This window comes from Diorhabda carinulata, chromosome 4, assembly GCF_026250575.1.
Source record: "Diorhabda carinulata isolate Delta chromosome 4, icDioCari1.1, whole genome shotgun sequence".
NCBI lineage: Eukaryota > Metazoa > Arthropoda > Insecta > Coleoptera > Chrysomelidae > Diorhabda > Diorhabda carinulata.
The window spans coordinates 6766674-6783466 of NC_079463.1; the positions used below are offsets into that span (position 1 = coordinate 6766674).

The 16793-nt window shown below is 32.7% G+C and overlaps 1 protein-coding gene across 11 annotated transcripts in view; it reads left to right on the forward strand.

Moving 5' to 3' along the window:
- The window catches only part of LOC130893488 (probable phospholipid-transporting ATPase IA), a 58817-nt gene that overhangs the window by 23677 nt on the left and 18347 nt on the right, over positions 1-16793 (forward strand). For all 11 annotated transcript variants that reach the window (XM_057799676.1, XM_057799673.1, XM_057799678.1 and 8 more), the window contains 15 exons: positions 515-698; positions 807-967; positions 1523-1720; positions 2262-2539; positions 3836-3942; positions 4096-4317; positions 4861-5161; positions 5322-5546; positions 6069-6307; positions 6909-7106; positions 8484-8695; positions 8764-9160; positions 9925-10043; positions 10838-10972; positions 11314-11412. In XM_057799676.1, coding sequence (XP_057655659.1) covers positions 515-698; positions 807-967; positions 1523-1720; positions 2262-2539; positions 3836-3942; positions 4096-4317; positions 4861-5161; positions 5322-5546; positions 6069-6307; positions 6909-7106; positions 8484-8695; positions 8764-9160; positions 9925-10043; positions 10838-10972; positions 11314-11412 — 3075 coding nt within the window. The remainder of the gene's footprint in view (positions 1-514; positions 699-806; positions 968-1522; positions 1721-2261; positions 2540-3835; positions 3943-4095; positions 4318-4860; positions 5162-5321; positions 5547-6068; positions 6308-6908; positions 7107-8483; positions 8696-8763; positions 9161-9924; positions 10044-10837; positions 10973-11313; positions 11413-16793) is intronic.

Below are 16793 nucleotides of genomic sequence, written 5' to 3' on the forward strand. Positions count from 1 at the left end.
AAAATACCATAAACCTAAATGTGTAAAAATATAATTCACACTGTTTTTCTGAATTATATTATCATAGTGGTTCCTTTAATCTTACCTAAAGTTAAATAACTCAATTCATTACTTTGATAAAACTATTTATTAAGCAAAAAAATAATTAATTAAACTTGGTTTCAATAATCCGACTAATGTACTCAACGAATATCAAACTATCAAGAACCCAGTCTCCGTGTACAAGTTACCTAAATACTAAATCTTATTGTATAAAAAGCTATAAATAATTATAAAAATGGATATTTATGTTCGCCTAGAGTCAGATCAATATAAGATAAAAGTAATTAATCTGATACGTTAAGGGAACCTCAAGTGTCTAGTCGCAAATAAGGGACACTTGGAAGCACTTAACTATGAGGTTGGTTCCCATTTTTCTTCATAAAAATTATAATAAAAGTTCTATATAAACTATCGAAAACTATTTTTTTGTGGAACCATGTAAGTACCCTATTTTATTGTTGGTATGTTTTAGTCTTGTAAGATTCATACCGCTGTTCCTTTACGAACAGTTTCGAAGATGGGCCAATGTATTTTTTCTGATGATAGCCATGCTACAGCAAATTCCAGATGTTTCACCAACGGGCAGATACACCACCTTAGTGCCTCTTATTTTTATACTAACAGTGTCTGCCGTCAAGGAAATTATAGAGGATATTGTAAGTACCCGATATGGTAAATGAAAATATATTGAAATGAAAAATGTTGAATATCAAATATTTTAATATTTCGATACGTTTTGTATGAACATTAATATAATTTCACAGAAACGGCATAGAGCAGACGATGAAACGAATCACAGAAAAGCTGAAGTACTTAGAGGTGAAAATTGGGTAAATATTAAATGGAAAAATTTAGTAGTGGGGGACATTGTTAAAGTATGGAACAACACATTTTTTCCGGCAGATCTGGTGTTGCTATCATCAAGGTCAGTAACTGTTCAGTCTTCAACGTCATTATTTTTTTATTTTATTAATATCGACTTCCAGCAGTTGAAAAATCAAAACCAACCATTAAACTTTATGATCCAGTAATTTTTCTTCTACCAAGAATTTATTTGCTCTCAAATTTTCTTATATAATAATATTAATCGAACTTCCGGTGAGAGAAAAAGTCCTTTTGGCCCACCCTAATATGTATTTTAATATTTAATGTATTAATTCTACTCCTTTTGGAAAGTGTGATAGCTGCCAAAGATCTTTATAATCTCTTTTGTTCACTCCCAGGAGTAGTGCTTCGAGAGAATGTGGTGGTAATGAAGCAATGCCCCGACAAGACTCCTAGTAAATGATTCTTACTTAGGTTGCCACTTTTAACAGATCTTCTTTGATTACAGTTTCCCAATAGTACATCTCTGTACACGTAAACTAATATTAAAAACAACATTTGTATTGTTGAAATGTGTTCCTCCCTTTTAATTCAAATGTTCTATTTCTTTAATCGTTCGTATAATATTTAGTTTATTATTGAATATGGTTTTTAGTGAACCACAAGGAATGAGTTTCATCGAAACAGCAAATCTAGATGGGGAAACCAATTTGAAAATCAGACAAGCACTTCCTAGTACAGCCACTATAACAAGTACACAGGAACTAGGACAGTTGTTTGGTACTATAGAATGTGAGCCTCCAAATAAACATTTATATGAATTCAATGGTGTCATTAGGCAGAGAGGCAAATCGTAAGTAATAATTTGTCAATTGTTTATTATTTTGAATGTATTGTAATGTTTTTCTCATTTATTTATACTATTTCTATTGGTGGGGTGAATTTATAAACGCTGTCTTTCACTTACTTAATTTATTTAAATACACTAGCTTTAATTGACATACATAATCTATTTAAATTCTTTGGCTAATTTTCTAATTCGTAGTATTAACTAACCAACTTCGGTAAACTAACTCGTTTATATATCCAAAACGAATTTCTCCAAAATTCTAGAAAATAATCAAAACCAATAAATAAAAACACCTTCCAAGAAATTAGTTAAAAAAACAATGTAAACAAATGGCCGCTGTAATAAAAATTTATATAAAAACAAACCTCAAACGAATTCCGCTTTCGACTTTCATTATGACCGGCTTCACGGTTTATGTCGGGAACGAGTTCGTAACAATATATAGAAATGGAAGAAGAAAGAACGGAATTTAACCAGGAGGGGAGGGAAACTGTTTGTTGCATCTATAGATTTTCAGTGATTTCTTTTTATCTTGTTTTTTTAGACCTGAAGCTTTAGGACCTGATCAAATTCTTTTACGAGGCGCCATTTTACGAAATACATCTTGGGTTTTCGGTATAGTTATTTACACTGGTCATGAATCAAAATTAATGAAAAATTCCGCACTTGCACCACTCAAGCGTTCTACTGTCGATAAGATGACCAACGTTCAAATTCTTCTTTTGTTTGGCGTACTCGTAGCCATGTGCTTAATTTGTTCAATATTTAACGTTTTATGGACCAATAACCACACCGACACTGACTGGTATATTGGATTAGAAGGTAAACCATCATTGCACTTTGAACTATATCAAACCTATTACAGTAAAAAAATTGTTAACCATAAAATCACATCAAAGTTTTATAACTATCATGATGAAAAAAATAGTTTCTTAGACAATATTCACAAAAATATATACAAAACTTAAAATTAAACTAAGTCGCGCTTGCCGAATCTCTAAAAGCAGCGTAATTCCGCTGAGATCTTAGCGTTCGAGATCTCCCCGCTTCGCTGTCTCGAGGGAGATTGCTTAACGTCTGGGTTCATGAACATGACGAATACGGGTAGAAGGGGGTGTTATAGAAGGTAGAAGGATGTAGTTGTGTTGGTTCTTCCTAAAACCCGTTATGAGGTTTATTGGAAAGTATTAAGGTAATTGCTTGCTATTAGGACATTAAGAACGTTATAAAAGCAAAATGTCTTTGATTTCCCTGCATCAGATTTCGGTCAGTAACGGGTCGAAGAATTTTTGTTTTATTGAGAAATTTATTCGGTGAAAACGGTTGAAAGATGAAAAATGTAAATGAAAGTGTACCGGTATTATAGATTTTTGAATGCGCTTTTGGAATTTGACCGAAAAGCAAGAATCCGTTGAAAACAATTTCTAACTCAAAAAAGATGGCATTACAAAAAAATACCGGTCTTGGAATGTTAAACCCTGTAACAAAGTAATTTTCAATGATGAAACACATTCATTTGTACAGGGATATTAATAAAGTGTTATTAGATGAAATGAAAGCGACCTCTTCGACTAGATCCTAGTCAACAGTCTTAAACACCCTTCTAAACAGATTTTTTGCTATTTTTTTCACAAAATTGGGAAGTCGTAGGATCGTTCTATTCGTGAAAACATTTGTTGAAAAGTTCCAACATCACTTGGCTCTGTTACAATTTGAAATTGGTCCAGATTTTCATCTGGGAAAATAGATTGAAAGCTCTTGATTGACCTGATAATCCACCAGATTTAAATCCAATAGAGAAATTATGGCATAATATCATTATCGTTCAGTTAAGATGAATTTCACTCTTAAAGTAAACATATGAGTATGGGTTGACAATTATGTAATGAAGGACATGTGTACAAAACTGGTGTAGTCAATGCCAAGTGTGTGTTGTTGATGTCATTTTTGCCAAATGAGGACGTACTTCACACTAATATATAGATTCTTTAATGTGGTTACAGAATATGATGAACTGAAATTTTACAAAAAATCATTTTTTTATTTGTCATTTGTCCCAAATAATTGGGACAGAATCAGTAGTTTATTAAAATAACAAATTTTATTATTTATTTTTAGGCCAATCCAATAATTTATTCTACAATCTACTAACTTTTCTGATTCTTTTCAACAATTTAATACCAATTTCCCTACAAGTTACACTGGAAGTCGTCAGATTTATTCAGGTAAGTCACATTCCATTATATTGTTTGGTGTCTAGACTCATATTACTTAAAACAAGAGCACCATCATAGGTGTCGCCCTGTAAACAGGAGCTGTCACTAATCAAATGTCACAAATATAGAAGTGTTCATAAAAAAGTGTTAAATTTATTGCAGGCTATATTTATAAATATGGATGTGGAAATGTATCATACAGAAACCAATACACCAGCTATGGCGCGTACTTCTAATTTAAATGAGGAATTGGGACAAGTAAAATACGTTTTTTCTGATAAAACTGGAACACTTACAAGAAATATAATGGAATTTAAAAGGTGCGCTATAGGTCCAGACTTATATACCATCGCTGAAAATGTTGAAGACTCCACTCTCGTTAAGGTACTTGAGTATTTATCACATTTATGTACAATATTCATTATTACTAAGTTATAATCAAACAAAAATGATAAGAAAAAATGATTCCAATGTTTAAAAACTGTGAATTCTGTGATAGTTGCAAACGTTGTCAGACACCATTTAAGTAACTATTACCTAAAGGTACATAGAAAATACAAGAACCAAAGAAATAATATGCTTCAACTAACCTCCTTATCACCATGAACTTAACCCAATTGATTAACCTATGCTCAAATGAAAGGATATGTATTGAGGAATAATACAAATAATTGGGAACATCTTTTTGTTAAAATAGTCATCTTAAATTTGATTCAACGATGTGTTTCCAATATACTTAACACACTGTTTACACTACCACTACACCAGCACTCTCAATTACATTGCCTGACGTGAGTTTTGATAACAAGTTATCGTCTTCAGAGAGTGAAGTTTACTTTTAGTGTTGGTTTAGTGGTAGTGTAAACAGTTCGTTCAGTATGAATACTACTAACCAGAAAGAGTGTTTTTCAAATTCATACTTTTCAGAATTTACGTAGTGACCATAAAAATACAGCTTTAATGCGCGACATGCTCGTCCTTCTCTCGGTGTGTCATACCGTAATACCAGAAAAAACTGCTGACGGTGAAATAATTTATCACGCAGCTTCTCCCGATGAAAGAGCATTAGTATATGGCGCATCTAAATTCGGATATGTTTTTGAGAGTCGAACTCCAGATTATGTAGAAATAGATGCTTTAGGTACCAGAGAAAGATATCAAATATTGACAGTGTTGGAATTTACTTCAGCTAGGAAGAGGATGAGCGTGATTGTTAGGGATCCCAAAGGTATGTATTCAATCTGAGTGTACTTGTGGTCTGGATATATTGCATAGGTAGTTGAAAGGTGCCATGTCGATCTATCCTTAGTTGCATTAGTTCTTTCCTAAAAATATATCAATAATGAAATTAATTTGCAACTTTAAACTAATTTTTTTTAATAATATAGGCAAAATAAAATTATTTTGTAAGGGAGCCGACTCCATCATATATGAACGTTTAGACAACAATTCAGGACGTGAGCATTGTGAAATTTTATTACAACATTTAGAAAATTTTGCCAGCGAAGGATTGAGAACACTCTGCTGTGCTGTCACTGATTTAAAAGAAAGTGACTATGAACATTGGAAAGAATTATATCACAAAGCTAGTATATCTTTACAGCATCGAGAGGGTGAGTAATTTATTTTAATATATAAGTAGTTCTGTTTTTTTTTGGGCTGTTGGGTGGCTAATTTCAGGAACTATTATGGGGACCCAATAATAAACAGAGGACGGATGTTTTGTTGTACACCGAACTCTTCACCAGTTCATTTTCCTCTGTTCTGTAATATACTGATTTTAAAAGTTATCATTCAATACAATAGAGTGATTAACCATGACACGAAATAAATTATCTCATGATTTAATGTTTATTAATTTTTCATTTTTTAGTCCGAAACCTTTTCAAATATGTTTTATTTGTATTGATCCTTTTTAAGAGCCTTTATATTTCAGCTCAAAGTTTTTGTTCCTTCCAACAACAATACTTTTGAAAGCCAGTGTAGTTGCCTACAATACTCTCTCCATATTACACAGTTTCAGTTGCTGAGAAAGTCTTTTCCATTACAAATAAATACAAACCGTCTCAAATTTATAATTACAAATATCAATTGAGAAAATTATCACTTTATGTATATCAACTATTATATTTCAGAGAAAATCGAAGAAGCAGCTAACCTCATTGAAAGGAAATTGAAACTAATTGGTGCAACTGCGATAGAAGATAAGTTACAAGAAGGTGTACCCGAAACGATAGCAGCTCTTCTACAGGCTGATATCAACGTATGGGTTTTAACAGGCGATAAACAAGAGACTGCAATAAATATTGGTTATTCGTGCAAACTTTTATCGCAGGGTATGCAACTGATTGTACTCAATGAAGATGGATTAGATGTAAGTAATTTGAGGTTAGGCATTAATCAATTTGCGTTAAACTTCTATGATCTGATGTAACAATTTGCAACATTTTTTGTCATTTTAATGAAGGAAAACATATAATTTACATCAGTTACTGCTAGACCTATAAGTTATCCCTTATTTAATATCTCCCAAGTGATGAATCGATCATTCTGATTGGTAACCCCCTCTTAACGTTATATGCTGGAGATACATCTTTGTAGTTGAAAAAAAATATTTTCTTCAACATATTTCTTGTTATTTAAGTTCATCTTGACTCTATATAATCACAGATATAATACAAGTGTGATTATGTTCGAAAGACAACGAATTTTATTCTTTATATTCCTGATGGATTTTATTTGAGACAGAAAACAATTGTGCTCTATTTGCGTGTAAGAAAACCGCTTTTCAGCTTTCTTTTCTTCCTCTTCAATCATTTTTACTATAGGATATTGAAAATTGTCCACGGCGGTTAAAAATTTTTTTAAATTATACATTAAAGTGAGTAAGTCAACTTCGTGAAAAAGATTATTCATTCATGCAAAGTTTCTTTGACGTATTTCTATTGAAATACAATATTTTTATATTGTTTCAGAAAACTAGAGAGGCGATTCTTAAAAATTGCGAAGATCTGGGAGACAATTTAGGGAAACAGAATGAAATAGGGCTTGTTGTAGACGGCAAAACATTAACCTATTGCCTCACTTGCGAATTGCGAAACGATTTTTTGAAACTATGCGTTTCCTGTAAAGTTGTTATATGTTGTCGCGTCTCCCCGATACAAAAAGCAGAGGTGAGCCATATTTTATTTTAACGAAAATAAATACAACTTAATTTTACAATAATAATGGTGTTTATTTCAAGTCTATAGAATAAGAATAAAAAAATTACAAAGTTCAGAAGTTGGATATATTTTATACCGAGGTCCGTTTCAAAAGTTCTTACATCATCAGCGCCGATTGTGTAGAAGAGCGACCGCTCTGTTTTACAAAATTCTTATAGCTAGATTCATTTTTAACGACAAATGGTTGATTCGCGACTTGAAGTATTGATTTATTGATAAAAATATAGGTGGGGTTTGGCTCGTGATCAATCCTCGTGGTAGGATTTTTAAAGACAGTTATAAAGGATCTCAACGAAGATCTCTGAAAACTCAGTTTAGTAGATAAGAAGGACACTATTCTTAAGCCAGAAGAGTATGAAGAAGTTCTGGGGAAACATGGAACCGTTTATCATGTTGGAGTTACTATCCTGGTCAAAGATCGGAAATGCAAAAAAACCGAACTTGTGGCACTTCAAATTCAATCCATAAAAAAGAATTATGCTAATAAAAGAATAACAAGAAAACTTCTGGTCCAGGGTGAAGTTTTTTATAGAACTGAAACTTGTTACAAAACTAAAGTTTAATATGTCTCACATAAAACCAAAAGCCATCAACAAGGGGGTCAGCCTTAAACTTGCAAAAATAAAGGATGTTGCTAAACTGCTACCAAAGCACTTTAGACAAGGGTGGAGAAACTACGAGACGTTAAAATTTAATCGAGATTTTGAAAACCAAGAAGCCAAAGGTCTCAACAATGAAGCCGGAGACCTCAACAATGAAATAGATGAAAACATTATTGTTGATTAGGTAATTGATACAGATATTGTGTGATCTAGTGTAACAATAAAGCCTATAAGTGAAGTAAAAATTACAATTAGTATAGTTTTTATAGCTCAATCCCCTTACAGCCTAAGTTTAGTTTTATTTCAAATCCCAATCTTAGTATCAGTATCCGACAAGTCCAAATATTGATTTTAAATTTTTCTAAATATTTATGAAACTATTTTGTGGATCTCGATCATACATTGTCTCTATTATAAACTAAAAATTATTGTTTTTTGGTAAAAAAATTAATAATTTCTTATGATTGGTCTGTTTGTGACAGTTTTTTTTTCACTTTTCGGAAATTTCTTGAGATGAACTTGGCGGATTTTGATTCTAGGCGCTTTATATACTAATATATATTTTATATTACTTTGTAATAGTTAGAAAATACACAAAGATTGGAAAATCAGTTTGACCTTTTATATTTACACAAAGTCGAGATCTATTCCATTGCCCATATAACTCATATCACTGGTAGGTGATATGATATGATTGATTGTTCATTTAGAATTGTTGTTTTAGGTAGTGGAGTATGTAACCAAATATACTAAGACAGTTACTTTAGCCATTGGAGATGGAGCAAATGATGTTGCTATGATACAAAAAGCACATGTTGGTATTGGAATATCAGGCGTTGAAGGTTTACAAGCTGCCTGTGCTTCTGATTATAGTATAGGACAATTCAGGTTTTTGTTAAGGTTACTGTTCGTTCATGGTGCCTGGAATTATTCAAGGTAATATAATTGAAAGAAGTTATATTTGTTGGTGTATTATCAAACTTAATTCATTATTTTTATTTCAGAATATGCAAAATCATTCTTTATAGTTTTTACAAAAATATCTGCCTCTATGTAATTGAATTATGGTTTGCCATTTATTCGGGATGGTCAGGTCAAATTCTTTTCGAACGATGGTCAATTGGTATGTACAATGTCATATTTACGGCTCTTCCTCCTCTGGCGATGGGACTTTTCGATAAACCATGCAGTTCAGATAAAATGATGCAATTTCCGAAATTGTACAAACCCTCACAAAGCGGGGAATTGTTTAACATCAAAGTTTTCTGGGTTTGGATTATCAATGGTATGATACATTCCGCTCTTTTATTTTGGTTACCATTATTGGCGACCCAAAACGATACTCTATGGTTAAATGGGCATGATGGAGGTTATTTGGTACTTGGAAATTGTGTATATACCGTAAGTTCATTATCTAATTCTGTTTTTCTATGTTTCCTGATGTTAAACAAAGATATTGCACACTTTTTTATAAAAAGAATAATTCAAAATTTAAATTTTAAATTAAAGTTTCAATTGTCGAATCCAAATTTGAAAAAACAATACACCAATCAAAAGCAAGAAAAATTCCTGGACTCTATGAAATTCCTATAGAGCTGGTAATACTATTTGATGATGACAGCCTATCTGTTCTACCAAACAAGGGAACTTCTCAGAAACTGACATAAATTGATCTTTATCGCTTCAAACAAAACAACAGAACTAGCAACAACAGAAAAGCTGAATTACAAATTGTCTAATCTTGATTATTTTGTAACTTTTTGAATAACATTGTTGAAAACATGTGTTTGGTTATTTTACTTTTTCTTGAAAATAATTTTTTCAATTAACTAACAAAAAGAAAATTTTAAGGTTAGGTCACCTCTTATTAATCTCCTAGAATGGTTACCGTTACCTAATGCCCTTAACACCATGTACCAAATTTGGTATTCTTGAAATGTTGCAAAATAATTAATTTTTTACGAAATTTTGGAACTTAATGTGAGGCCCATTATCTCCTCAGATATGCAACTTGGTATAGAGGTGAATTACCCCCAATCGTCATATTTTTTTGGCTTCTCTGTACGCCTACTCTGTCGCGGTTCTTATGCGAAATACCCTGTATATATTATTTAGATTATTATATATATTTTTCAAGGAATTATGTAATGAATACTATGTTTTAGTATGTTGTGGTGACAGTTTGTTTAAAAGCTGGTTTAGTTACCAATTCATGGACCTGGTTAACACATTGTGCTATCTGGGGATCGATCATGCTATGGTTTTTATTCGTCATCGTATACAGGTATGGTAAAACATTTGAGTAAATTTTAAGACAAATTTATAGAATTCTCGATTCATTACTTGAAAGAAATTTGCTGATATACCACTCTTATTAAAAGACCCAGTTCTTTTCAAAAAGATTTAGTTAGAATAAAAGCCGAATAAAATTGAACAAAAAAGAGGCAACGACTCCATATATTAGACCAGAACCAGTGTTTACAGCTGATCCATTAATCCCACTCCATTTAAAAAGTCTAGAATGTAGGATGGCATTAATTTCCAGAGATCTGCGTCTTCTATTCCAAGTACTCCGACCTGAATCTTCTGAGATGTCGAATCAACGAAGTGAACGGTTAAATATTCAGTCTTACTGGAGAACTACTCCAGGGCTAAGACAATCCAAAGTGTTCATAATTAAATCAGCTGAGAAATCTGAAGAACTTCTCGAGATATCTAGAAACGACATTAAATTATTCTTTTGGTCTATTCTTTTGACAAATACCGTCAAATAATAGCTTAATACGATAGGTATGACAAAGAACGACAACTGAAGATTCTGTGAAGAAGCATTAGAGACAGCAGATGATCTAGAATAACCTGATTATTTCAGCAAAAGTCTTAGGTACCTCGAAGGAGTAGTGCTAACCCCTTGGGAAGTAGAACAAGAAGTCTCCTAAAAAAATAACTTCATGAGATGCTATATATTTGTAGGTTTAGATGCAGAACTGCTGGAAAGCCAAAACGACCCAATCTAATCAATTTAATCATATACACTATGTCGTTGAATGTTTATGGTGTTACTAATTTTTTTTGTAGTTTATTTTGGCCAGCAATACCAATCGGATCTGTAATGTGTCGAATGTATATACTACTATTTTCGTCGACTGTCTTTTGGTTGGGTGTTTTTATCGTGCCAATTATTACCGCTCTGCCAGATTTTACAGTTAAAATGTGAGTATTACCGATGTTTCTTTTCTTAACAATTAACATCCACCTACCTTTTTAGCTACAAATCCCTTTACCACGATATCCTACTGAAGTATTTGTCCTTTCACCTAATCCAATTCTATATTGTTAAATCTCCGTTGTTAAAAAATGTATTACTGCGTCCTAAATTTTTTTATCTTTGGTTTTGGATCACTATATGGATATGGAAAGAGATACTCTGATGGTACCACACAACATTCCTATTAAGGCTAATCAATTTTTATTTATTTTTATTTTTACTAGAACAAAAACAAGGAAATCAAAATATTCCTTATATGTTTCTAATATTTTGCTACTTATTTCAGAGTACAAGGGACTATGTTTAAATCAATAACGGACATAGTTCGCGAAAACGATATAAAGAAAAGTGATCCTTCGATGTATAGGGGAGAGCCGAAAAATTCGTAAGTATCTTCGATGCGTATTTTTCAAAAATGTGATTACAGTTTCAGTTTGTTCTTGAATGTAAATGTTTCTCGTCAAAAGCATGGCGCTTTTTGTTTAGGTTAATGTTACCAACGTTGTGGGGAAAACTATTCAAAATATCCCGGCTGGAATCGTTGTATGAGAAACGATTTTTTCGACAGTTTAATTGATAAAGGTACAGCAAAAGCTCATTACTAAAATTATAAGCTTCCAACCAAGTGAGCTACAGTTTTTATTCCCTACGGATAGTTTAAAATATCGAGTATCCCAAAATGACCGTTTCGCTTAAACGTGGTAGAATGTCGTTGATGTAACTTTGAATCTCCTCCTTTAACGCACGCGTGGTCGTGGCCTGTTGACGTGACTTGTGAATCCAAATAATCTCATAAAAAGAAATCTAATGGTGTTGAATTACTCGATCTAGGAGGCCTATTATGATTACCGAAACAAGGGAGTACTCGACCTGAAAATATCTCATGCAATAATTGTGTGTAAAGTGTTGCCTGACCAGCTTCATTTTCGAAAAAGTACACCAAACAGTGACATGTTTATGATGCATTTAGTCGACTAAGTCACAAACCGTATAATTGTATATTGTATAATATATGTCACCAAGTGGACACAAAAAAGTTGACGATGGAAAAATTTGAATGAAGACTTGACTTGTTTTAAAATAGTGACCAGAAATCAAATTCTGGAAATATGATGAAGAATAACATTGCAAGTGAGTTAACAAGGTTTTTGTTTAGAATTTTAAATTTAGTCTTTCGGGGCTTTTGGTGAGGTCCTCAAAGTCCGTTTTCATTTTTGGTCCCTAAATGTCCCGTTTTTGCGAAATGGTCCCTAAGTTCCATTTTTTTTTTAAATTTTGCATCAAAGATTGTATGATTTTTTATATTATATATTTACCACATTTATGACTGCCAGATGACATTAAACACAAGTTGTATAATTGAAAGTGAAAATTATCACATTTAACTATTTTTTTTTCTGAAAAAACTTTTAGTGGTTAGAATCGTCATTTGTGGATATGCTTAATAGGTACTACAAGAGTGATACGAAAAGAAATAGGAAATTTAAATAAATAATTATAATGTTACCGATCTTGAAACTATTTTCTGTTTTTTGGTTATAGTAATATAGTGAATTGTTTCTTCATCTTCATTGAAACGTTACTAAATACTGAAACGCAATTGTTTGGCAATATAGTGTTTGCATACTTTTATCAATTTAATTGTTAAATTTCTCACATCCAGCACATTTCGCTCCTAAAAGCAGTTTGATGTTGTTTTTAAGCAAGAACGGACGAAACTTGAAATCAAGATGGAACATATTATGCAAATATGCTACTTATTAACATGCTGTAGATGCCTGTGATTTCAATGACCTTTCGATATTTTTTTTATTTAAGAAAATCGTATTTCAAGCTTTACAGTCATGCATGGGCCTCTTTTTAAAGTCAACTGAAACATACAATCAATACTCGACTTATTAGAGTTAAAAAATAGGACCAATATATTGTTTAGTATATCGCTCTATTTCTTTTTTTAAATTTTGTTTAGCTACTTCTCGCATCAAGGAGGCTGAGTCCTTGAAATACTTTGTTTTTTTGATTCACGCAATGATAATTTTTTTTTAATTATTATTAGATGCTGAAAATACACATCCCGTCACACGTTAAGCCATTATGTGTTACATTCCAAAATTCTTCTTCAAAAAAGTTTATCATTAATCAGCAATCCATCGATATTCATAAACACCATCTCAGATCTGAGAATATTGGTCTTGAAAATGATTAACAAAATGAAGATTGATTATCTGTGGCCCAGTGTATGAGGTTTCGAAATAATATAATACCAACAGTGATACATGTAGCCTTTTAAGTCAAAATAATTTTTTTTGTTGACTTGAATCACTTGAACAATCACATTGTGCCCAATAGAGTTGAAAAACCGCACCAGTATATTGCAAAATTGTTCAGTATGTTAGTCTAATCTCTTATACAACTTTTTTATTTTTTTAATTTTGTTTAGCTACTGCTCCCATCAGGAAGGCTGAATTTCATTTAAAAAGAGTATTTATTGCAGCTGCTTCTTCAATTTGTTGATAAAATTTTCAATTTCATTAGAAAAAGAGTATTTATTGCAGCTGCTTCTTCACGGTGTTTTAGGTCGAAATATACAGCACCTTATCTTCTGCTATATAATTTCCAAACCAATTATTAAAATATTCTCCCTTAAAATCTCTATCTAGGAGAACTAGAATGAACATTAACATTTTCAAAATATCACTTTTCAAGGGACAAAGAATAACATGGGATTAAAAGGAATGTATAGATCGAAACCATAACAAAAAATTGAGAGTGTGGATACCAAATTTCAGTTGACTATTTTCTAAAATGAGGCCTATTGTATGAATTCTTCAAAAGTTAATTTCTAGAGATTAGATAACGAAATTTAGATATTCGATAGGACATTGGAACAACTTGATTGCAGATTGCATTTCATTTTCACAGTCATACATTTACAGGCTTCATATCAATAAACTGTTTTTAAAAATATATTTAAATCGACTTTATGGTTTGGTATGTTTGTTCTTGCAAATTGTTGTTATTTACGTTGAGATTTCATATTGTGTTGATTTTGTGCACGCAAAAAATATACGTTCACACTTATACACAGTTATAGAAGACTGCGTGAGACGATGTATGTGATTGTTGGTGTAACGGTAGTAAACAGTGTGTTCAGTTCGAATATCACCATCTGTTCCAAAAATTCCAACCTACACACTGTGAAATAATTGTTATTGTAAAAAAAAAGATGATAATTTACCTAGGTTTATACGACATTAGATTGGTGGTCGGTTAACACAAGTCACGGTCCCGTCAAATACCACGATAAACGCGGCAGAGGACGACGATTGCAGATTCTGCGAGCATGTCCTTGAGTCACCAGAATTAGTTTGCGAATTTTCTTTCCGTTTCAGCAAAATGATTAGATAGAGAAAAGTAGAACAAATAAAAAACCACCACATTAACTTCCTTTAGAAGGAGTCAACATATTTTGGAGACAGAACTTTAGATGCAGAGAGAGCTAAAACCATTCCCCAAACAATCCAGGCTCGTAAAAAGGATTTGCCACTAGGTGCGCCATTGTAGAGTAAGGCTTCTGACACGTCATTATTTATTTTGGGGGATTTTATGCAGAATTGTGTGGGTTGAAATGTGCAAATCTCTTGAAAGAGTATACTTCTCGCACATACTATGTGATGCTTCTTTATCTTTTCTTCAATTTCTTTTTTCAGATATGTATGATCTATATTTTCGGGAATTATTCATTAGGTACCGGTAATTTTCAACTTTTATCTCTTAACATTTCTCCTGTTCATAACAAATTCAAATTTTTTAAACCGTTCTCACTCTACTTGGGACTATTCAAAATTGGAGGATATTATTTTCTACTGAGATATCCCAACAAACAAAATATATGGGACAAACAATGAACCACCTCTCATCTTTAAGAATGATGTTTGTTCCCCAAGCCCTATTACGGTCAACTGTATTTCCCGAACCGGTTACCCAGCAGTCAGTCGAACCGGACCTATATTAGCCTTTAATTGGCTCCTAAAATTGACTGTATGCTGAGCCTGCATTGAAAATTCGAGGGCCGTTTTTTTTTAACCTCCGATAGGCTATAAATAAAAGACAAGTTCATGTAAAACAATAATTTAATACCAAAAGATTGGTACATTTACGGTTACTTTACAACATAATCACCAAAGAGATTGTTGTCATATCAGTGGACAAGTTTTTCAATAACTTCTTAGTTAGATAGTTGCCGCCAATGAATTAAAGTAGTGCTTGACGTTGGTTTGAAGGTCCTCATGCGTTTGAAAGCGCTTTCCATCAAGCCACGTCTTCAGTTCGGGAAAAAGATGAGAGCAGTAATGGTGAATCTGCGGATTTCTTTAACCATTCTGTCAACTCGTGGAACCAGGTCAACCGAAACGACAGATTTGCGTCCTTGGCCCCCTTCATCATGTACATCATTAAGGCTATCTTTAAACTTTCGACACCAATCACGCACAACACCATCACTCATGAAGTCTTCCCCATATACATGACTCATTCTCCGATGGATTTCTACAGCACTATGACCTTCAGCCTGTCGAAAACGAATCACATTGCGCAATTCACACTTGGCGGTAGCATCAATAATGGCTCACATGTTTACGTGGCTGTAGCACAACGCCGACTGACGCCTGAATGTCAACAATGGAGGAGTGTGTAGTGCGAGAGCTTCGCAGTCGCTTACAGCGCATGCCCGCTTTCTTCTGCCCGCGTAGCGTCTGCACGGAGCGATCGGAAGTTGGAAAAAACGGCCTTCGCATATTAAAGAAAGTTCGGTGTAAACTATAAACAAGTCATTTTTCGTCTAAACAATATACTTAGTAAATTTGTACAAGTTCTACGACCCTTAGCTGTCATTCTGGATTACAAATTATTAACTATAAACCTAGGTAAAGTGTATATAATTGGTTATATTCAAAAAATATTTAAAAAAGTTGTTACAATTTTTTGTGGCAGCACAGTTACGGGTATAAGATGGTCAAGATATAACGTAGTCATCCCGACTCGACCAAATGGGAAAGATCTATAAAGGAAATATTAGTAATTGTATCATTGTCAATATATTTAGATTGTTTTGATAGTGGCGATGTATATAATTAAATATAATATGCAAGCACGTTTTAATAAAATTTGAGGCTAGAATCTTACTTTTACATACAATATCTGAAAAAGTTCAAAACAGATCCTCTGCGGCCGACACAGGAACTTGGTTTCGGCTCCATTTATGTAATGACTGATCTAATTCCTTCTCTCAATTTTCAACTTTTTGTCTGCTCAGCTTTTCACTACATAGAAACTTTACACACCTCCAGTAAGTTCTATTTGTCGCTCTGATTCTCTCTACTACTTCTAAGCTTCTATTACACTCTCAAGCATTAAAAGATTTTTTTACAAATGATTCAATGAAAATAACTGTTTCTCAAACGTTTTTTTGCTAGGTCTATATCTGCTTTCCGCTTTTTCCTATCACGTTTAAATTTTTCACAATTTCGTAATCTAATTTCAATGTGAAATGTATTTTATGAAGAAAAAGGCGTTTTTTCACACATCAACAATACAAATTTTGTTTTCATTATTATTTTATGTATACAGAGATGTATGAATCAAAATGAATCGTGAACAAACGATGAATTTTTGCTTAATACAAAGAAACTCTTGAAGGTATTTTGAATTCTCACCTCTAGGGTGTCTTGGCAATCCCTCTTGAAATTCCAGCAGTAGTCAGTACCA